This window comes from Dreissena polymorpha, chromosome 10 (genome assembly GCF_020536995.1).
Source record: "Dreissena polymorpha isolate Duluth1 chromosome 10, UMN_Dpol_1.0, whole genome shotgun sequence".
Classification (NCBI taxonomy): Eukaryota; Metazoa; Mollusca; class Bivalvia; order Myida; family Dreissenidae; genus Dreissena; species Dreissena polymorpha.
The window spans coordinates 10,556,931-10,581,908 of record NC_068364.1 but is presented as its reverse complement, the minus strand read 5'-3'; the positions used below and the strand labels follow the sequence as shown (position 1 = coordinate 10,581,908).

At 37.3% G+C, this 24,978-nt stretch overlaps 1 protein-coding gene across 5 annotated transcripts in view; it reads left to right on the top strand.

Annotated features, from left to right (window-relative positions):
• LOC127847487 (rap1 GTPase-GDP dissociation stimulator 1-like) overlaps window positions 1-24,978 on the top strand; it is a 112,189-nt gene that overhangs the window by 54,805 nt on the left and 32,406 nt on the right. For all 5 annotated transcript variants that reach the window (XM_052379458.1, XM_052379457.1, XM_052379455.1 and 2 more), the window contains 3 exons: window positions 9,073-9,219; window positions 11,650-11,778; window positions 15,082-15,207. In XM_052379458.1, the coding sequence (XP_052235418.1) occupies window positions 9,073-9,219; window positions 11,650-11,778; window positions 15,082-15,207 (402 nt within the window). The remainder of the gene's footprint in view (window positions 1-9,072; window positions 9,220-11,649; window positions 11,779-15,081; window positions 15,208-24,978) is intronic.

Genomic DNA, 24,978 nt, shown 5'->3' with positions numbered 1-24,978 from the left:
GAAAAGGCTAACCTATTTTGCCAGTTTGATATATTTGCTATTTTGAAGTCAGTTTCATATTGAAAAGTGTTGTGCTAAAATGTGCCATTTACAATACGCAATAAGATTTTTAAAGACCCACGTCGTGCTAAAATGGGTCTTATGCCATATGCGCCCATCATAGCTACAGCCAACCCAGCTTGTGCATCTTTCAGTCTGGTCAGGAGATACATAATGAGACCATAAAACCTTGAATGATTTTACGCCATTGGACCCATTTTCGCATGACGCGGCTATGAAAGTTTGATTTGAATGTGTCGAAAGAATACTATGCGTTAATCAAATATTAATGTAAGATATAATTCAATGGTGAAGAAAGAAAACTGCTTGTTAATCAAATATTAACATAATATGATATATTTAGATAGTGAAGAAATAAACTCATGCAGTGAATATGCAAAGATGTGAGATGTAAACACAACAGTTAAACTTTTGTTTTCAATTAAATTATTTAGCAACATAAATTTTCAAACTTTATTTCAAAGTCAGCATTTACGCCAAATATCTCTTTGAAAAAAATTATTGTTATATAAAGTAGTTATTTTTATTCGGTTTTAGCGATTAAAAAGCATTTTTGTTGTTGTCTATAGTTGTAGTTATTGGTGAACTCATGTTTAACATTTTATAGATTGAGAACTGTGAATATAAAGAAACTTTACCCTTTTGTTATCACCAGTGCAATTAAGAATACAGGAGAAATATCCGCTTCAGAACAAAAGAACGTTTCCTAAACATATCAGATGTAACCCCAGCTGTACTAGCAAGCACTATCAACTAGGATGCGCAACAGACGCATGATAGTGTATTGGACTCTCCATATCCCTTGTTGATCAGCAGTAGTTTTATTTTCCCTTATCAATTAATAGCCTAAGATTTTGAATGACCTGTGCTGCGCAAAATGCCATGTGATTAAGACGCAGAAAATGGTGGACTATTTTAATAATTCATAAATATTCTCTTCCGCGACACATATAATTAAAAAATTGTTTAATGGGGTTTTCTATATACGCTCCATTCAAAAATATTCCATTTAACACGATATTTACATTATGTGTCAATTTGTGAATGAATATAGTGGAAGAACTGAAACATGTGACATAAATGGCAAACTCTTTCTGGGTGCGGATGCGGCAGTTATCAGGTTTTGGGGTATTTAGCAAATCTGGCTTGCAAAACATGGTATTAATCTTAGTTTTTCGCAAGCGAATAACTAAAAACCTCTTGCAAATAATAACAATGCTTTCTCTAAGAAATCCAAGGTGGCAATTTTTGGAAGATTTTTGTACACAGATAATGTAGCCAATGTTCTGGGGGATTTCTATCAAATCAGCCAAATAAAAATATTAGAATGTATTAATTTGTGTCCGCTTGCATTATGTAAAGGTCATTTAAGGTGAAAAGCTGGGTGAATTAAACAGCTACACCAAATTACCTGAAGCACATCTTGGTTATGGCCCTTGACTCGTCAAAGCCAAAATTTGTCAAATTCACCTCCGCTATCTCACTGGATGGCAATGTTTGTGGCCTATATAACCTCAACCAAGTTCAATAACCAGCCAGATTGCCTTAAGCATTTCCAAATTATGGCACTTGAATATTAAAAAATAGGCCAAATTAACCCTTAAACACAATATCTTTAATCATGCCTTCAAACGTGGTCACAATTTTTGAGGGCATTTGATCATGGCCAGCTATGATAACCAACCAGATTGCCTGAAGCACTTATGAATTATGCACACATGCAAATGACTCATGCACAACATTGATCCATTTTTTCGTGTGTGTTTATAATCCATACAAGTATACAGTTTTGCGATCAAATACAGTTTTAGGATGTAGTTACATATGCAAGTGTCTATTACACCTAAACTGCTCTGTAACACTCAGATATACAAATGCTACAAATGGAGAAGTCCACATTCATAAATGTTAACAAAAATAATTGTACATGGCTTAGGTCTGCTTTTTTTCCAATCATTTACAAAAATAAGCAAATATTCAATTAGCCTTGTGTATTTGAAATTGAATTTCAAAGAGGCTGATCATTTCTCACTAAACAATTATTAAAATCATTCTATTGTCATGCAACTTGATCTCATTAATCCACATACTTAATTGCTTGGAAGAACAAAGACTTTCTAGACTTGCTGAAAGTACACTTACTATACTTGTTTTAAAAAGCATGTACAATTCCTTGGCATAAGAGATAAGGGCCCACAAATCACATTCAGTTCATTTTCTTGTTAGTGATGGATACACATTTAAATATAATGATAATCAGTTGTGAACATGCCTGAGTGTTTTTCAGCTTAAGGCTGCTGGTAAGAGAGCTGCAAATTAGCCAGAGAGCTTACAGACTGATTGCCCATCATGTGTTAATCTACTGTGTCAGATAAACTGAAATGAACTATATTTTCTCATTCTTTAAAAAACTGCAGGTAAGATAGTGTGCCTCTGTTATTGATTCAGTGAAAGTGTTCTTCAGAATTTGTTATAGAAATGATCAGTAATGAGAATGTCAGATACAGCTGAACTTTGATATCAGTATAAACCAAAGTATGACTTAAAATTAAAACAAATACTAATTAAAACAATACAAATACAAGTATTGGATTCAAATGAAGAATAAATCCTGCTTCTAAAATAACGTAAGTATTTATATAATGTACTTAAAGCCAGAGCTGATGTTTTGTTTTAAAATGCTAGCACCTGTGAAAACCAGTTGTAAAATGTTTGCAATTTTCATTTTTGATTGCATCATGCCACAAATGTTCACCCTTCAATAGAAATATGTGCAAAATAGATTGAGGATTTGAAGCCTCTTGGACAGAAAATTAATGTTCAAGTTGAATTATGTATTTTATATAGATTAGTATATAGATATAAGTATTAGGGAATATGTTTAAACTTCAGCATACAAGCTGGAATGTCAACTATTGCGTATTTGAGGTCGTGTATTGAGATTACATCTCATTATACCCCCACAAACAAAGTTTAGGGGGGTTTATAGGAGTGAGCTTGTCGGTCGGTCCGTATTAAGTGTCCGCTCTCTAATTATACCCCCACAAACAAAGTTTAGGGAGGTATATAGGAGTGAGCTTGTCTGTCAGTCGGTCTGTCGGTCGATCTGTCAGTCAGTATTAAGTGTCCGCTCTCTAATTCAAGTTGTTTTTATCCGATCTTCACCAAACTTGGTCAGATGTTGTATCTTGATGATGTCTAGGTCAAGTTCGAATATGGGTCATGTTGGGACAAAAACTAGGTCACGGGGTCAGTTAGTGCGTTTTAAACATTAAGCATGGTGTCTGCTTTCTAATTCAAGTAGTTTTCATCCGAGCTTCACCAAACTTGGTCAGAAGTTGTATTTAGATGATGTCTAGGCCAAGTTCGAACATGGGTCATGGCAGGTCAAAAACTTGGTCCCGGGGTCACTTAGTGCGTTTTAAACATTGAGCATGGTGTCGGCTCTCTAATTCAAGTAGTTTTCATCTGATCTTCACCACACTTGGTCAGAAGTTGTATCTAGATGATGTGTAGGTCAAGTTCGAACATGGGCCATGCCGGGTCAATAACTAGGTCACGGGGTCACTTAGTGATGTTAAACATTTAGCATGCTGTCTGTTGTTTTTTGTGAAGACAACATGCAAAATATTCTGTGTCAATGCAGCATGTGGGAGTATTCGTCACGTCTGTGACAAAGCTCTAGTTCAACTTGTTTTTATCCGATCTTCACCAAACTTGGTCAAAAGTTGTATCTTGATGATGTCTAGGTCAAGTTCGAATATGGGTCATGTCGGGTAAAAAACTAGGTCACTGGGTCACTTAGTGCATTTTAAACATCAAGCATGGTATCCGCTCTCTAATTCAAGTAGTTTTCATCCGAGCTTCACCAAAATTGGTCAGAAGTTGTATCTAGATGATGTCTAGGCCAAGTTTGAACATGGGTCATGGCAGGTCAAAAACTAGGTCACGGGGTCACCTACTGCATTTTAAACCAGGTTTTCCGAAGGAAAAAACTGGTTATTAGATTGGCGAATGCGGGCGGGCTGGCTGGCGGGCGGGCTGGCGGAATAAGCTTGTCCGGGCCATAACTATGTCGTTCATTGTCAGATTTTAAAATCATTTGGCACATTTGTTCACCATCATTGGACGGTGTGTCACACGAAATAATTACGTCGATATCTCCAAGGTCAAGGTCACACTTTGAGTTCAAAGGTCAAAAATGGCCATAAATGAGCTTGTCCGAGCCATAAGTATGTCGTTCATCGTCAGATTTTAAAATCATTTGGCACATTTGTTCACCATCATTGGACGGTGTGTCGCGCGAAATAATTGCGTCGATATCTCCAAGGTCAAGGTCACACTTTGAGTTCAAAGGTCAAAAATGGCCATAAATGAGCTTGTCCTGGCCATAACTATGTCATTCATTGTGAGATTTTAAAATCATTTGGCACATTTGTTCACCATCATGGGACGGTGTGTCCCACGAAAGAATCACGTCAATATCTCCAATGTCAAGGTCGCCACGACTAAAAATAGATTTAAAAAAAAAAAAACTTACAAAGGGGGTTAATTTTTTTTGTTCATTTCAAAAGTTCAGTTTGAGTTTTCTCCCTTTATCTGATTTTTTTTTCACAATGAAAACCTGGTTTTGTGACAATTTTGTCCCTTGTTGAGCATGTTGTCCGCTCTCTCATTCAAGTAGTTTTCATCCGAGCTTCACCAAACTTGGTCAGATGTTGTGTCTTGATGATTTCTAGGTCAAGTTCGAATATGGGTCATGCCGGATCAAAAACTAGGTCATGGGGTCACTTAGTGCCTTTTAAACATTGAGCATGGTGTCCGCTCTCTAATTCAAATAGTTTTCATCTGAGCTTCACCAAACTTGGTCAGAAGTTGTATCTAGATGATGTCTAGGCCAAGTTTGAACATGGGTCATTGCAGGTCAAAAACTAGGTCCCGGGGTCACTTAGTGCATTTTAAACATTGAGCATGGTGTCTGCTCTCTAATTCAAGTAGTTTTCGTCTGATCTTCACCACACTTGGTCAGAAGTTGTATCTAGATGATGTGTAGGTCAGGTTCAAACATGGGCCATGCTGGGTCAAAAACTAGGTCACAGGGTCACTTGGTGATTTTAAACATTTAGCATGGTGTCCGCTGTTTTTTGTGAAGACAACATGCAAAATATTCTGTGTCAATGTGGCATGTGCGGGTATTCGTCACGTCTGTGACAAAGCTCTAGTTTTGGATTATTTTAATAAAGGAATGCTTATTAGGGATATGAATTGGGTTCCAGTGAATGCTTGTTCAGATCTTGACTTAAGTGTCCATGCAACTGTTGTGATCCACCCATCTCTGTCTTGCGTGAGAATAATGCATATGGACAAAATTCAGTGTCTCACAGTTAACTCTATAAACAACAAAGCAAGTATGTCACAGAAACAAAGCATTAATAGCTGACCAACATTTACCTGATACCTGTGATCTCTGTAAGCTAAATTGAATGATTGTGAAATTTTGATTTAAAAGTTAGCCTTTATACAAAGAGGCAGTATGTGCGTGATGTACGTTATTATGTTTGAAAGATCTTTGAGATTCAGTTTCATTTTTACACTGTTAACAAGAAGTATGCCATAGTGACAAACTGATATTTGCATGCGATATGTATGCAAGTTTGTTGAAAAACAAAGCTTCCCAAGAACCAGGAGTGGGTCTTGGCAATTTTCCTTATATGGCTATATATTTGGATTTTCACGAGGGCCTTTAAGCTCAATGGCACCATTGTGTCTCAATTTACAAATCAGGGTTATCCATTTGGCTGAATTTCCAAAAATAGTGTGTGGTATTCTGGTATCTCTTTTCTGCACATTTTTTCATGCGAAAAGTCCATTGATTTGGGAAAAACTAATTTAATATAACTTTTTATAATTATTCAAATTAAAAGAACATTTTCAAATAGTTTCAAGTTATAATTTGTTATATGTAATTGAACTAAATTGCGATATAATAATCATTAGCCACTTCTTTCTAAAAAAATAAAAAATTATTTAATAAATTTTGTTTCGAAATGGAAAGTTATTCACAAATTCAGTTTGGGAATGGGTCCATTAAATGTACCCTTAGATACACAAGAAAAAGGCCTGTCTGGAGTAATGTAGAAATTAAATTATAAGATCAACGCCATTGATAACCATTGGTGTATGCTCCTGTGCATTAACATGTTCCTGAGGAAAAGCCTGCCAGAAACCTTGTAAATACTAGCTGTCACATTTTTTCCAATCTTCATGAAATTTGCTTTGAATATTTGTTCAATGTTCATCTTTACCCAGTTCAAAAATGGTTTTGGTCCATTGAAACACATAACCATCAGGCAATTAGATGTATTAATTGAAGTCGTGTAAACACTCTAAAAGTCTCACATTTTGCCCAATCAGCATTTCAGAATGCGCATAATTAAATTTGTATTCCGAAACACTCTTCCCAATTTAATTTTTACTCGACGTTATCACATTCTTCAAATAAACTGCAAATGTACAGTGTGTTTTAATCCTTTCTCTCCAGAAAAGCGCGCGCAAATTATTCCCTACATGTACAACGTCACGTCAAACGCATGGAAAGCGTGCGTGTATTAAATTTCTGTTAAATGTTTCGTGGTAAATTTTAATAGAATGATATCGCGAAGAATGTGTGAGTGTTGTGAAAACACGCTTAGCGGTTTTACTGACCCTGTGTAGACTGCGATGTTTTAACAAAAGGGATTAAAATGTGCGAAAGCAGTTGCCGATTTTGCGAGTTTGAAGTAGGTGTTGTGTAACCAGTTGGATTTGCTAATTGTACGTAACAAACTTATTGCAAACATCAACACAATGAGCGATTTCATTTTCATGATGTAGACTGTAGTAAAGGGTTTGCTCTTCGAATTTTCAACTTTGAAAAAATATGATATGTTTGCATTCATTGCACATTTATTTTGCCGGTCACAAGGACCGACATTCTGGTTAAACCTGCCGGACCAAATGAAAATTTGCCGGTCAGGACCGACGGACCGGCAATTTCGCCAAGCCTGTAATAACTGTTTCAGTAACTGATACATCAGAATATGACATTTCAATGAATTGTTGGCTGTCAATAAATTGCAGGAATGATTCAATCAGACAATCTCTAGGAGTCTGATTCCATGGAAGCTACTAAAGTCTATTTGTGCAAAATCAGGAAAATGCCTAGACAATTTGAGCAGTTTTATGTTGGAAAAAAAAGACATACTTCAACACTTTTGTGACCGGTCTTTGTCCGTCTTCCGTCCGTCCGTCCGTCGTCCACATTTGGTTTGTAAACACTCTAGAGGCCACATTTCATGTCCGATCTTCATGAAACTTGGTCAGAAGATTTGTCTCAATGATATCTCGATCAAGTTCGAAACTGGGTCATGCTGGGTCAAAAACTAGGTCACTAGGTTAAAAAAAAAGAAAAACCTTGTAAACACTGTAGAAGTCACATTTCATGCCCAATCTTCATGTTACTTTGTCAAAATGTCTGCCTTAATGATATGTTGGTCGAGTTCAAAAGTGGTTCCGGTCCGTTGAAAAACATGGCCGCCAGTGGGCATGGCAGTTTTCTCTATTTGGCTATAGAGAAACCTTGTAAACACTCTAGAAGTCACAATTTTTGCCCAATCATCATGAAAGTTGGTCAAAACATTGGTTTTATTGATATCTCAGACGAGGTCGAAAATGGTCCAGATCGGTGAAAAAACATGGCCGCCAGTGGGCGGGGCATTTTTCTCTATATGTATATAGTGAAAACATGTGAACACTCTAGTAGTCACATTTTTGGCCCAATTTTCATGAAATTTGGTCAGAACATTTGTTTCCTTGATATGAGAGTTGAGTTCGAAAATGGTCAGTTGAATAACATGGCTGCCAGGGGGCGGGGCAGTTTTCCTTATTTGGCTATATAGAAACTTTGTAAACACTCTAGAAGTCACAATTTTTGCCCAATCATCATGAAAGTTGGTCAAAATATTGGTTTTATTGATATCTCGAAAGAGTTCGAAAATGGTCCAGATTGGTGAAAAAACATGGCCGCCAGTGGGCGGGGCATTTTTCTCTATATGTATATAGTGAAAACATGTGAACACTCTAGAAGTCACATTTTTGGCCCAATTTTCATGAAATTTGGTCAGAACATTTGTTTCCTTGATATGAGAGTTGAGTTCGAAAATGGTTCCGGTCAGTTGAATAACATGGCAGCCGGGGGGGGGGGGCAGTTTTCTTATATTTATATAGTAAAAAAAGCTTGTGAACACTCTAGAAGTCACAATTTTTGCCCAATCATAATGAAACTTGGTACAAAGATTGGTTTTTATATATATATCACATAATTAATGCCATAATTATTGCCCTTAGATTGTCCAAATTTCCATTATATTATACAAAATCCTTGTAAACACTCTAGAGGTCACAATTTTGTTTCAGATTTTATGAATCTTGGTCATAATATTTATTTTTGTTAGCAAAGTTTGATGTTTGGTAAGGGGGGGGGGTCAACTCAAAATATAGGTCACCAGGTCAAATCTTACAAAAACAAAAACACTCCATATGCCAGAGTTTTAGATCAATAATGATGAAACTTGACCAGGATGTTTGTCTGGACAATATCTAGGTCAAGTTTGACGTTTGGTAAAGATTGAATGAACCGACTCCTCTCAGATGAGCGAACTAGGGCCATCTTTGCCCTCTTGTTGTTTTATTGGTGTTTAAAGTTCGACTTTTAATCGCAAAAAATATTTATTGAAAGTTTCTTTTGGTCATTATGTAAGGGCGCTGATGAAGGGTACATAACATTGACCTGCAATTTAGCATAGTTTTGCATAATAATACCTATAATTGGTACTTAATGAATGCATGTTAAATTTTGCAAGGACATGCATGTTTGCATTTTTTACCACAAGCTTACATGACAGTGTATGTGTATTCATACATATTATGTATAGCATGTCAAGTATTTGAAAGTGACACCATGTGTACTTGCAGACCTAGGGCGGAGTGCTGTAGAGAAGTATGATGGCATCAAGACACTGCTATCCTTGCTTCAGGCCCAGCTCTCCAGCAAGCACGAGGGAGCTGACAAGCTACGCATCATCGCCTGTGGATTCCTCCTCAATCTCACCAACTCTAATGGTGATAACCTTGTAGTGAAGGAAAAGAGACTGGTGCTAGGAATTAATCTTTAGATGAGTTAGACGCAGGACTTACTGATTGATAAGACCCAAGACTGACTGATAGATCAGGCACATGACTGACTGATAGATCAATTACAAGACTGACTGATAGATCAGGCACAAGACTGACAGATAAATCAGGCACAAGACTGACTGATAGATAAGGCACAAGACTGACTGATAGATCAGGCACTAGACTGACTGATTGATCAGGCACAAGACTGACTGATAGATCAGGCACAAGACTGACTGATATATCAGGCACAAGACTGACTGATAGATCAGGCACAAGACTGACTGATAGATCAGGCACACGACTGACTGATTGATCAGGCACTAGACTGACTGATAGATCAGGCACAAGACTGACTGATAGATCAGCCACAAGACTGACTGATATATCAGGCACAAGACTGACTGATAGATCAGGCACAAGACTGACTGATAGATCAGGCACAAGACTGACTGATAGATGAGGCACAAGACTGACTGATAGATCAGGCACAAAACTGACTGATAGATCAGGCACAGGACTGGCTGATAGATCAGGCTCTAGACTGACTGATAGATCAGGCACAAGACTGACTGATAGATCAGGCACAAGACTGACTGATAGATCAGGCACAATACTGACTGATAGATCAGGCACATAACTGACTGATAGATCGTGCACAAGACTGACTGATTGATCGGGCACAAGACTGACTGATAGATCAGCCACAAGACTGACTGATAGATCAGGCACAATACTGACTGATAGATCAGGCACATAACTGACTGATAGATCGTGCACTAGACTGACTGATTGATCGGGCACAAGACTGACTGATAGATCAGCCACAAGACTGACTGATAGATCAGGCACAAGACTGACTGATAGATCAGGCACAAGACTGACTGATAGATCAGGCACAAGACTGACTGATAGATCAGGCACAAGACTGACTGATAGATCAGGCACAAAACTGACTGATAGATCAGGCACAGGACTGACTGATAGATCAGGCTCTAGACTGACTGATAGATCAGGCACAAGACTGACTGATAGATCAGGCACAAGACTGACTGATAGATCAGGCACAAGACTGACTGATAGATCAGCCACAAGACTGACTGATATATCAGGCACAATACTGACTGATAGATCAGGCACATAACTGACTGATAGATCGTGCACAAGACTGACTGATAGATCAAGCACAAGACTGACTGATAGATCAGGCACATGACTGACTGATAGATCAGGTACAAGACTGACTGATAGATCAGGTACAAGACTGACGGATAGATCAGGCACAAGACTGATTGATAGACCAGGCACAAGACTGACTGATAGATCAATTACAAGACTGACTGATAGATCAGGCACAAGACTGACTGATAGATCAGGCGCACAAGACTGACTGATTGATCAGGCAAAAGACTGACTGATTGATCAGGCACAAGACTGACTGATTGATCAGGCACAAAACTGACTGATAGATCAGGCACAAGACTGACTGATAGATCAGGCACAAGACTGACTGATAGATCAGGAACAAGACTGACTGATAGATCAGGCACAAGACTGACTGAGATATGGCACAAGACTGACTGATAGATCAGGCACATGACTGACTGATAGATCAATTACAAGACTGACATATAGATCAATTACAAGACTAACAGGTAGATCAGGCACAAGACTGACTGATATATCAGGCACATGACTGACTGATAGATCAGGCACAAGACTGACTGATAGATCAGGCACATGACTGACAGATAAATCAATTACATGACTGACCTATCTTATGACATTCTTTTTGTAAAATGATTTTGTCAACATGAAGATATATCATGCTATACATTGTTTTTTCCCTGACCGGTTTCACCGGATGGGACTTATGGTTTGTCAGTCTGTCTGTCTGTATGTCACACTTTTCTGGATCCTGCGATAACGTTAAAAGTTCTTCATATTTTTTCATGAAACTTGAAACATGGATATATGGCAATATGGACATTACGCACGTCATTTCATGTTGTTCCTACATCAAAAATAATGGTTACTATGGCAATAAATAGACTAGAAATACTGCTGAAAATGGCGGTTTTCTGGATCCTGCGATAACTTTAAAAGTTCTTCATATTTTTCATGAAACTTGAAACATGGATAGATGGCAATATGGACATTATGCACGTCATTTCATTTTGTTCCTACGTCAAAAACTCTGGTTGCTATGGCAACAAATATATATAAAAAAACTGACAATGGTGGAATTTCTGACAATGGCGGAGCCGGTGCTTTGCAATAGTCTTGTTGAAGTTATATGTCAAAAGTTATTTCTTGTTTAATAAAGCACTGAAATATAATGTAATGTGAATGTCTGTGTGATTTCCCTGCCATCAGATGTGCTACAGCAGGCAGCTCTGGAGGGAGGAGCTCTGGAGGTGATGTCCAAGTACCTGCAGCATTGCCAGGATGAGGGGGGACTTTGTAACATGGTCCTTGTCACAATTGCCAGCCTCACTGACTCAGGTAAGCTTTTTAGCTCATCTGTGCACAGGGTGAGGGTTTGGGACTGCCTTTTTCTATCTCATCTATCATGCTTTAACTTTAAATCATTCCTTTCTGCTAAATATGTTGGTCACTAGAGCTTTAAATAGATTTTTAAAACTAAATCTTAAAGAATCTTTCTATGAAACCACAATGGTAATGGATTTGATATTTAGTGTTTGACATCGTAAATTGGTCCTCTACTAAGATAGTTGAATTCATGCCCCATGGATCAAAACTGGCTATGCCCAAGGGTTCACATGATTTGTATTGTCACAAGGGTGGCATTAATTGTTTATCTTTTTATCTTTAATCTCCTCTAAAGCAGCAAGTGTGAGAGGTTCAATGTTCAGTGTTTGGTGTGTAAGATGTTATGGTGGTCCACTATCAAGTTGACTCAAATCATGACCCTGTGGTCAAAAATTTACTCCACATTGGTAATTACTTATTTTCCTTATATGTATTAGGTGATTAAATATAAAATCTCGTAAAGCACACGGCTAAAAGGTTTTTTACTTTGCATGTTACACCTTATGGTGGTCCTCTGCCAAGAATCTTCAAATTAAGCCCTAGGAGTTAAAATTTGCGCAGCCATGGGGGCTACTTGCTTTCCTTGTTTGTATATAGCGAAACAATTAAAATCTTTCAAGGTTAAGGCCCTAAGGTTAGGTATTCAGCATGTTATTTTGTGTGGTGATCTTTTATCAAGTTTGTTTAAAGCCCCAGGGATCAATTCTTGGACATAACCCACTTGACCGCTGACCAGGTCCATTGATTTTTGTGTCAGTCAAGTGAAAATTCCAAGGAACAGTATTGTGGGTCAATCTTGCAAGTCACTTAAACTACATGTAATTATTATTTCTGGGTCGGAAATAGGCGGCGATACATTTATTTTAATAACTGTTCTACGTTATTTTTAGGCCGCAACACCCAAACATCAACTGCAAAATTAGGGTGAAGTTAGCAACAAAAAGTTGAACAGTAAATGAAACAAATTTCCAACCCTAATGGAAAATAACCAATCCTGACCTCGTTTTGATGTCTCTAAGCAATGAGGAATTTGATTTCGAGCCTGCAATTGCTGACTGACTTTTATGTGCATTTCATAAAATTGTTACAAACATGCAATCAAATATCAAGCACTAATTTACAAGTATGGTTTTTAACAGGTAAACTATCTGTTAATGAACCAATCCTGACAAGAAATTCAAAAGTGTATCACTCTGCAATTTAGAATAGATGCATGGAATCAGATGTGGCTTAGGCTTCAGGTAGCAGTGGAATTACTGCTGCAATAGTCGTTTCATATAAAGAAGACTCAGGAATTGGGACAGAAAGGTCACCTACTTGTTGTACTACACAGGTCTTATTGCTAGTTTGACATTGCCATTTCATTTCATTTATTCACATATTTGTGTGGAATTTTTTTTATCACAAGTGCTATACCTAAATTATTTCCAGACTTCCTTGAAGAGCTTACCTGACACATCTGAATGTCAGTGACTGAGAAACTCAGAACGATAAAGAGATGTTTGGAATCTTGTGTTATTTTGTTGTAAGACATAAAATGTCAATGAAAACAAAATAAAGTGTTTGTTTTGTTATTTTTGTTTAATTATTGAATACACAAATCATTACAAATGTTACATAATTATGCCCCCCTTTCGAAGAAAAGGGGGTATATTGTTTTGCACATGTCAGTTGGTTGGTCCGTCGGTCCGTCCACCAGATGGTTTCCGGATGATAACTCAAGAACGCTTAGGCCTATGATCATGAAACTTCATAGGTACATTTATCATGACTCGCAGATGACCCCTATTGATTTTCAGGTCACTAGGTCAAAGGTCAAGGTCACAGTGACTCGAAATAGTTCAATGGTTTCCGGATGATAACTCAAGAATGCTAAGGCCTAGGATCATGAAACTTCATAGGTACATTGACCATGACTGGCAGATGACCCCTGTAGATTTTCAGGTCACTAGGTCAAAGGTCAAGGTCACAGTGACTCGAAATAGTAAAATGGTTTCCGGATGATAACCCAAGAATGCTTATGCCTAGGATCATGACACTTCATAGGTAAATTGATCATGACTGGCAGATGACCCCTGTAGATTTTCAGGTCACTTGGTCAAATGTCAAGGTCACAGTGACTCCAAATAGTAAAATGGTTTCCGGATGATAACCCAAGAACGCTTATGCCTAGGATCATGACACTTCATAGGTAAATTGATCATGACTGGCAGATGACCCCTATTGATTTTCAGGTCACAAGGTCAAAGGTCAAGGTCACAGTGACTTGAAACAGTAAAATGGTTTCTGGATGATAACTCAAGAATGCTTACGCCTAGGATCATGAAACATCATAGGTACACTGATAATGACTGGCAGATGATTTTCAGGTCACTAGGTCAAAGGTCAAGGTCACAGTGACTCGAAATAGTAAAATGGTTTCTGGATAACTCAAGAATGCTTACGCCTAGGATCATGAAACTGCATAGGTACATGGATTATGACTGGCAGATGACCCCTGTTAATTTTCAGGTCACTAGGTCAAAAGTCAAGGTCACAGTGATAGAAAACGTAATCACACAATGGCTGCCACTACAACTGACAGCCTATATGGGGGGAATGCATGTTTTACAAACAGCCCTGGTTATTATTTAAATTTGGGCTAGTTAAAATTGATATAGGCTATTGAAATTTCCAAGCTAGTAGCCCAACTGGGCTAGACTAGTGCCTAAACAAAGTTAATGGTAAGACTGGGTATCAAAACTTTCCTCATGGGTCACACATTGGTCACCATCTGAGTCGGCATCGTCATTATATGGATTAGGTATATGTGCAACATCTCCATATCACTTTTTCATCTACAGGTATTCAATTGAAACTTCAAACATGTGTTTGTGGTCATAGTGAGGTCTAGGATTAAGTCTGACATGCATTTTACATGTGTATCTCGCCAATTAGAACAAATATGGTAATTTAGTATTACAGCTGCTTAATATGGGCTTCAATGTGCCTCCACTCTTCCTTAAGAAATTTGTTCAAATTATGCCCCTGTGTTTGAAACTGGCCACTGATGGAGACCCATCGTGGCGTTTGTGTCTGACATTTTTAGGAAATGTTTGTAAAAATTCTAGCCTGATCATGCAATGTGTCAGACAGACCCTTCTGCATTTTGGAGAAGTCTGAAAGTGAAATTATTATTCTTTCAGCTCTTGTTTTGTTAGTTGTCATATTTAGTGATAATTATTGTCAGTTTATTATCAATGTTATTATTTTAAGAACGATGTAAGGAGAAATTGGTGGCATGTAACCTGTGCTCAAGTCTAGTCACATTCCTGTGTTCGCCGATGGGAGATGAGAACTATGAGTCAGTCTTGGACATCCTGATAGCAGTTGCAGAATGGGGTCAGTCTATATATATTCTCGTTTACATTCCATAGAGTAAATTAACATATGGATTGAAACATTTAAAAATCATAAATAAATAAAATCGACATGCATTTTATCTTGTTTGCAATACATTATTGCTATTTCTTACTTTCATTTGTGCCTTAACATACATCTTTCCCGACTTTTAATGTACATATTTGTTTCCCGCTCTGTTTAGATCACCTTAGCACAAAGTGTGTAAGGTATCTATTGTTACCACCCTTTGTTTGGGGGCCATCTTCATGCAGAGAGCATCGTCAACTTTTATTTTGTACAATATGTTTATGCCCCATTTCCAAGAAAAGGGGGTATATAGTTTTCGCACTGTACGTCTGTCTGTCACACTTTTCGTGTCCGCTCGCTAATTCAAAAAGTTTTCATCCGATCTTTACGAAACTTGGTCAGAAGTTGTATCTAGACAATATCTAAGTCAAGTTCGAATATGGATCATACCGGGTCAAAAACTAGGTCATGGGGTGGAAAAAACTAATCCAATGGAAGTAATAAGCTTTAAATGGACATAATTATCTGACCTGCCAAATTACGGTATATATTTTTGTTAAATAAATCAAAGCGGCGCAGTAGGCGGCATTGTGTTTCTGACAAACACATCGTGGTAAAAGGTCATAGTCATCCTTCAAGGACTAAGGTCAAAAATACAAATCCAAGGGAAGTAATAAGCTTTAAAGGGAGAAAATTATTCAAAATTGAACATAGCAACTTGATATTTGGCATGCATGTGTATTTCATGGAGCTGCACATTTTGAGTGGTGAATCTACAGTCACGGTAGTGACTTTTAATTATTTGCTACTAAAAATAGAGATTTGTTAGAGACAATTATTTTCAAGGGAAGTAATTTATATAATTATAAATCTCAGATTATATATTTCCTTACCAAGAATTTAAGTTCTATTCACAGTTACTGTACAGATCTTTTATTTTGATTATTTATAACTCAAATGATTGATTTGTTAAAGGTTTTTTTTAAATGACAAATTATCATTTCTTTCCTGTACTAATTTGTGAATGGTAGGGTTCATTACATACCTGTGGACTTATGTCCATAGATACATGATGAACTCTGGCTATGATCTATTGGATAAACCACAGGCCTTGGTTGTCAGTGATATGTCTGACTTGGTCATTTTTGATTGTCTATAGACCCCCCCCCCCCAACCCCGCCGGTTGGACAAAATCAAAGGGAAGTAATAAGCTTTAAAGGGAGATGATTTCCATACCTGACAAATGATAAATAGAAATTTAATTTCAAAGTGGCGCAGTAGGGGGCATTGTGTTTCTGACGAACACGTATCTTGTTCATTATATCATGATGAAACTTGATCAGAATGTTTATGTGGACAATATGGAGGCCGAGTTTTGGTTAAGTGCATCTGAACAATACGTAGAGTTCGAATCTGGGTCTTTTGCTTTTAAAACTTAGGTAACCAGGTAAAATCTTCGAACAACCTGGTTCTCTCTATGAAGACCACAGTTATGACTCAATCTTGATGGAACTTTGTCAAAATGTTTATCTTGACAATATCTTGTGTAACTTAAAATCTGGGTAAGGTGCATTAAAAACTAAGTCAGCTTGTAAAATCTTAGAAAACCTTGTTACCCTTCTAGTCATAAATTAAGCTCATGTAATATGTATATTTAATGTAGGATTGGCGCAGTTACTCCTCTTTGACTGCAATTGTGTTCAGTTTATTTATGTGTTTCAGGTGAGCTTTTGTGACCGGTCTTTGTCCATTGTATGTCCGTCCGTCCGTCTGTCCGTAAACATTTGCTTGTAAACACTCTATAGACCACATTTCTTGTCCCATCTTCATAAAACTTGGTCAGAAGCTTTGTCCCATTTAAATCTCGGCCGAGTTTGAAACTGGGTTGTGCCGGATCAAAAACTAGGTCACTAGGTCAAAAAAAAAGAAAAACCTTGTAAACACTGTAGAAGTCACATTTCATGCCAAATCTTCATGTAACTTTGTCATATTGTTTGTCTTAATGATATCTTGGTTGAGTTCAAAAGTGGTTCCGATCCCTTAAAAAACATGGCCGCCAGTTGGCAGTTTTCCTTATTTGGCTATAGAGAAACCTTGTAAACACTCTAGAAGTCACAATTATTGCCCAATCATCATGAAAGTTGGTCAAAACATTGATTCAATTGATGTCTCGGACGAGTTTGAAAATGGTCGAGATCGGTGAAAAAACATGGCCATCAGTGGGCGGGGCATTTTTCTCTATATGTATATAGTGGCAGTTTTCCCTATTTGGCTATAGAGAAACCTTGTAAACACTCTAGAAGTCACAATTTTTGCCCAATCATCATGAAAGTTGGTCAAAACATTGGTTTTATTGATATCTCGGATGAGTTTGAAAATGGTTCGGATCGGTGAAAAAACATGGCCGCCAGTGGGCGGGGCATTTTTCTCGATATGTATATAGTGAAAACATGTGAACACAGTAAAAGTCACATTTTTGACCCAATTTTCATGAAATTTGCTCAGAACATTTGTTTCCTTGATACGAGAGTTGAGTTCAAAAATGGTTCCGGTCAGTTGAATAACATGGCTACTTGGAGGGGGGCAGTTTTCTCATTATGCCCCCCCCCCCCCTTTTGAAGAAGAGGGGTTTTATTGTTTTGCTTATGTCGGTCCGTCCGTCAACCAGATGGTTTCTGGATGATAACTCAAGAGCGCTTATGCCAAGGATCATGAAACTTCATAGGTACATTGATCATGACTCGCAGATAATCCCTATTGATTTTCAGGTCACTAGGTCAAAGGTCAAGGTCACGATGACCCGAAATAGTAAAATGGTTTCCGGATGATAACTCAAGAACGCTTATGCCTAGGATCATGAAACTTCATAGATACATTGATCATGACTGGCAGATGACCCCTATTGATTTTCAGGTCACTAGGTCAAAGGTCAAGGTCACGGTGACCCAAAGCAGTAAAATGGTTTCCGGATGATAACTCAAGAACGCTTATGCTTAGGATCATGAAACTTCATTGGTACATTGATCATGACTTGCAGATGACCCCTATTGATTTTCAGGTGACTAGGTCAAAGGTCAAGGTCATGGTGACCCGAAATAGTAAAATGGTTTCCAGATGATAACTCAAGAACGCTTATGCCTAGGATCATGAAACTTCATAGGTACAATGATCATGACTTGCAGATGACCCCTATTGATTTTCAGGTCACTAGGTCAAAGGTCAAGGTCACGGTGACCTGAAATAGTAAAATGGTTTCTGGATGATAACTCAAGAACGCTTATGCCTAGGATCATGAAACTTGATAGGTATATTGATCATGACTCACAGATTACCCCTATTGATTATCAGGTCACTAGGTCAAAGGTCAAGGTCACAGTGCCAAAAAACGTATTCACACAATGGCTGTCAAGGTCACGGTGACTCAACTTAGAAAAATGGTTTCCGGATAATAACTCAAGAATGCTTACGCCTAGGATCATGAAACTTCATAGGTACATTGATCATGACTTGCAGATGAAATAATGATGAAACTTGACCAGGATGTCTGTACAATATCTAGGTCAAGTTTGACATTTGGTAAAGATTGAATGAACCGACTCCTCTCAGGTGAGCGAACTAGGGCCATCTTGGCCCTCTTGTTTAGCTCACCTGAGCACAACGTGCTCATGGTGAGCTTTTGTGATCGCTCTTTGTCCGTCGTCCGTTGTGCGGCGTCAACATTTGCCTTGTTAACTCTCTAGAGGCCACATTTATATCCAATCTTCATGAAATTTGGTCAGAAGATTGGTTTCAATGATATCTTGGATGAGTTCGAAAATGGTTACGTTTGCTTGAAAAACATGGCTGCCAAGGGGCGGGGCATTTTTCCTTATATGGCTATAGTAAGACCTTGTTAACACTCTAGAGGCCACATTTATTGTCTGATCTTCATAAAACTTGGTCAGAAGATTCATCCCTATAATATCTTGGACGAGTTCGAAAATGATGCCGATTGGTTGAAATACATGGCCGCCAGGGGGCGGGGCATTTTTCCTAATATGGCTATAGTAAAACCTTGTTAACACTCTAGAGGCCACATTTATTTTCCAATCTTTATGAAACTTGCTCAGAAGATTTGTCCCACTGATATCTTGCATGAGTTCAAAAATGGTAACCTTTGCTTGAAAAACATGGCTGCCAAGGGGCGGGGCAATTTTCCTTATATCGCTATAATTAAATCTTGTTAACACTCTAGAGGCCGCATTTATTGTCCAATCTTTATGAAACTTGGTCAGAAGATTCATCCCAATAATATCTTGGATGAGTTTGAAAATGATGCCGGTTGGTTTAAAAACATGGCCGCCAGGGGGCGGGGCATTTTTCCTTATATGGCTATATATAGTAAAACCTTGTTAACACTCTAGAGGCCACATTTATTGTCCAATCTTGATGAAATATGGTCAGAAGATTTGTCTTAATGATATCTTGGATGTGTTCGAAAATGGTTACGTTTGCTTGAAAAACATGGCCGCCAAGGGGCGAGGCATTTTTCCTTATATGGCTATATAAGGCTATAGTCAAATCTTGTTAAAACTCTATAGAGGCCACATTTATAGTCTAATCTTCATGAAACTCGGTCAGAAGATTCATCCCAATAATATCTTGGATGAGGTCAAAAATGATGCCGGTTGGTTGAAAAACATCGCCACCATGGGGGCAGGGCTATTTTCCTTATATGGCTATAGTAAAACCTTGTTAACACTCTAGAGGTCACATTTATTTTCCGATCATCATGAAACTTGGTCAGAAGATTTGTCCCAATGATGTCTTGGATGAGTTCGAAAATGTTTTTGGTTGCTTTGAAAACATGGCCACCAGGGGCGGGGCATTTTTCCTTATATGGCTATATATGGCTATAGTAAAACCTTGTTAACACTCTAGAGGCCACATTTATTTCCAATCTTCAGGGATCATATTTTCCCGCAACATCAATCGGTCCGGATTTAAATGGGGAAAAAGTGTCCGAAAATTTATATCCAAAATCATGACAAATTACGTTAAAATATATACCATTGATTTTGCTATTCATGAAGATGGTATAATAAATGTACAAGTTTAATTCCCTTAGGCATTATTTTTAAACGGAACATACGAGTTTTCTCGTTTTGTTTTATCATTTGCTATTTCATTGACATTTGTTGTTTCGTGTGCTGTTTTATCTGACTGTTTTTCATCGTTGTCAATATTATTAGTCTGTGTAAATCTATACCGATGTTTTAAATCGTTGTCAACTCGATAATAGCTTACAAACATGCATTGAACCAAACAAATGTCTGTGGGTAGGTTTGTTACTGACAATAACAAAACCAAATAGTTAAGAAATAATTCATGTACGTTATAGATTGTAGTCGAATAACCCACGGCTGATAGTTAAGATGCGTAGGGATTAAATGATTTGAAACCACGCATCTAAACTTTCGGTCGTGGGTTATTCAACAACAGACAATAAAGAACACGAATTATTTCAATTCTAACACGATATTTACTGAAGATTTATACAATGTATATTATTTTTATTGTGTACTATTTTATGTGAAGTTCCGCCCATAAAAATAACTTTCGGCTGTTCTGTCGATCAGATCCGCGACTTTTATTTATTTATTGCCGAATTATTACGCTGGTGGAAAATGTATCGGCATATTTTGTTTAATTACAGAGCGTGCTTTCAGTGTATAAGGTCCGCCCATAATTATTGCAGAATATCCGATTTTCTTCTTTGTTTATATGACAGTTTACTGTATCATGCATGAAATGCACAATTTCCACGAGGATAACATCGAGGTTTGTATCTCCGATTTAACTGTCAACGATTTTATCCTGGACGAGTACACCTTACGGACCGATTGTGCTAGGTATAAGCCAGTGAAATTATCGATTGATATTGACACGGGGTTATTCAAGCGTGACTAATACACAGCCGCGAAAATCTTCGCTGCTTGGGGCCATACTCTGATACTAGTCAGCTGACATGCAATAATCTGGTCCTGACCGGTTTAGAGACTGCAGCGAATGGTTTATCACACCTAATCGAGATAAGAATGTAATTAGGGTGTGCACTGTGTAATCGATTTCATGACATGGGAATTTTAGCAAACAGAATCAGACCGACTGTTTGGGATTTTCAATCGGTCTTTCATGACCTCAATCAGTCTAGGACCGACAAAACCGACAAAAGTATGATCCCTGCCAATCTTCATGAAATTTGGTCAGAAGATTGGTCTCAATGATATCTTGGATGGTCCGTGTATATACCGTCTTTTCCTTTTTCGTTTTACATTCGAAACAACGAAACACGAAAATCAACGCATATAAGTTCATATTCAGATTTTCTAATAACCGAAACTTAAACAAAATACGAAAACAAAATTAACTTCTTTAAATCGTTTTTCGTTGTACTTATTATAAAACAAAAAACGAAATTGATTCCCCTGTTCCTATTTCGTTTCAAATCATATAACAAAAATAAATGTTTGAAAATTGGAACGGATTGTATGATCCCGTTTACCGTTCTTAGTTTGAAAGAACGGTATACGAAAAACGAGTGGCGTTTGCGGGATGTGCTGCTGTCTTGGGGAGGTAACTCATTAGTGGCTTTTTGCGCGTATTTTTCTCCCTTACATAAGACTTAATCACTTATTTCCATCAGCATGCCTTCCTACGTGCTTTTTTTCGTGGAGGTAAAAACACGCCCGTAAGGGACAGAGACGTGGATATTTTCCGTTGTTTTTCCAGGTATTGTTTTTTTCCAATTTGAAATGATCATAATCTTGACATCGAAAGGTTTTCCAAAGGAAAGGAATTTCATGCCGATCCAGCCGATTCGATAGGGCTATAATTAGCCTCTTATGACACTTCTTGTTCTTTGCCCCTATGCTATGTAAATTCAGTACTTATTTTACAAAAAAAAAAAAACTCGTTTTAATCCTATTATCATGGGGGGTTCCTTACATTTTAAGAGCTGCAATACCCGGTCCCCTGAGTCCCATATTCCTATTTTAATTACCCGTTAGACCCGCATGACATTTAAAAGACACAATAATCGGCGGCGGCTGCTAAAATGTCCCTATGTTTTACTTTTAACGTCACCTTACATAATAGAATGTCAAAGTTGTATTAGTACAGCCACTATTGAAAGAAAGAACAGGACAAAGGAAAATAAATATATAAAAATGTTTTAATCTTATGGAACGGTAAAGTGCAAGGTGTCTAATATATAATTTCCAATTCGTTCAATTAATAACAAATACATGTTGCATTTAACAACTGCATTGTGATATGTCTAGTGATTTTAGCTCTAAAACAAGAGTTATAACCAAACACCTTATATGAAACCGCTTTGCGCTTGAAGAAAATGAAATTAACTTAAATATAATTAATAAATGTACCAATTTAATAATTTATTAAACAACATATTTAATGTTCCTAAAAGAGCACCCAAGATTAAGCTAATGCTAACAAGATATGTACATTCCAATGATATTATAACGCCGCTTAATCTTTTTTCCTTTAAATGTTATGTTACTTAAAGAAGGCAAATATCATGCGTCACGGCTATAGAATCTACTTGCACTCGTTGAAATGTTCCGTTTATGACCTTGGTTGTCTGCTAAAATGAAACTCGAATGCCATTATAGAAAAGTGTTTACATTTGTAACAATACGTGTATGATTTGCTGAGTCAATGATATATATGAGGAGCGCACCATCAAGCGTTCGCTTGCATGATCTGTTAAAGTACATTTATTAGTCGAAAAGTGTATTATTTTATTCGTTTTGTACACATCCAGTTCATTTTAACAGTCCTTCACAAATTGGACAAAATCTGTACACCAAACAAAAAACGTTATTAAAAATAAATAAATAAATTTGTAGCAACGTCAGAGTTGTAACTTATAAAATAAAATCCATTGACATAATGTTCTATACTTAGCGTTGATTTTTCTGTTATTTGAATGATGTGTTCTCGCAAAGAGTTTCAAATAATTTTATAATTGTTATAAGCAAATTTTCTTTATTCTATAAAGGGAGCACCAAATATAATCATGCTGATAAAATTTAAAAAGAACTCAGTGCGTGAACCGATAGCTTTTATAGCAACATAAATTGTTACATTCAGGACCTGTGTCGCACCCTACATTTGCAACTTGTTGCAAATCACTGGTTCGATGCAAGAACTGCATGGACACCTGGTATGAGAGCCCACCGCCAGCCAGTTAGCCGAAGTGTATGAGCCAGGACGGCACACAGCGTGCCATGACAGGGCTTTATGAGGCCGTGCATGCTCTTAGGAATAATTCACCATACTAATTGAATGTACATGTGTATATGTTTAGCAATAATGTGGATTTTTATGTCCCCCACTATAGTAGTGGGGGACATATTGTTTTTGCCCTGTCTGTTGGTCTGTCTGTTGGTCTGTTTGCGCCAACTTTAACATTTTGCAATAACTTTTCTTATATTGAAGATAGCAACTTCATATTTAGCATGCATGTGTATCTCATGAAGCTGCACATTTTGAGTGGTGAAAGGTCAAGGTCGTCCTTCAAGGTCAGAGGTCAAATATATGTGGCCAAAATCGCTCATTTTATGAATACTTTTGCAATATTTAAGATAGCAACTTGATATTTGGCATGCATGTGTATCTCATGGAACTGCACATTTTAAGTGGTGAAAGGTCATGGTCAAGGTCATCCTTCAAGGTCAGAGGTCAAATATATGTGGCCCAAATCGCTTATTTTATAAATACTTTTGCAATATTGAAGATAGCAACTTGATATTTGGCATGCATGTGCATCTCATGGAGTTGCACATTTTGAGTGGTGAAAGGTCAAGGTCAAGGTCATCCTTCAAGGTCAGAGGTCAAATATATGTGGCCCAAATCACTTATTTTATGAATACTTTTGCAATATTGAAGATAGCAACTTAATTTTTGGCATGCATGTGTATCTCATGGAGCTGCACACTTTTGAGTGGTGAAAGGTCAAGGTCATCCTTCACAAGGTCAAGGTCATCCTTCAAGGTCAAACATCATATAGGGGGACATTGTGTTTCACAAACACATCTTGTTATTTCATTTCTTAAACAGATATGAATACAGTGTAGTAAATAATTTGATTGTTGTTTATTACTTGAAGAGAAAGGCTACGCCGAACAAAGATATTTTATTGTGAAATGCTTATTGTAATGCATTTTATACATTAAATCAAATCCAATGACTTGAAACAAAAGCGGGCATTTATATTGGTATCGTTATATAACTTTACTGTTGATCTATTCATTATTCCATTAGACTAGCTAAAAAGAGCTGTGCCAAGACTCGTCTATTCTTCCTCTATAATACATGTAATAGTGAACATTTTATTATTCAAAATAATAGTTTCAAAGGGAGAAAACTGCGCACTAAGATTAATCATGAGTTATCATCCAAATAAAGCTGCGCAGCGCCCCTCGTTTTCCGTGTATCGTTTTATCAAAACAAGAACGATAAATGAGAGCAGGCGCTTTGTTTCAATTTTCAAATATTGAATTTTTTGTAATTTAAATTGAAACGAAATAGGAATAGACATACACGTTTAGTGTTTTGTTTTGTAATTAGTAAAACGAAAAACGATATAAATAAGTCGATATGTTCTTTGTTTTTTGTATTTGTTTCGGTTATAAGAAAATCGGAATATGAACTAATATGCGTTTATTTTCATGTTTCGTG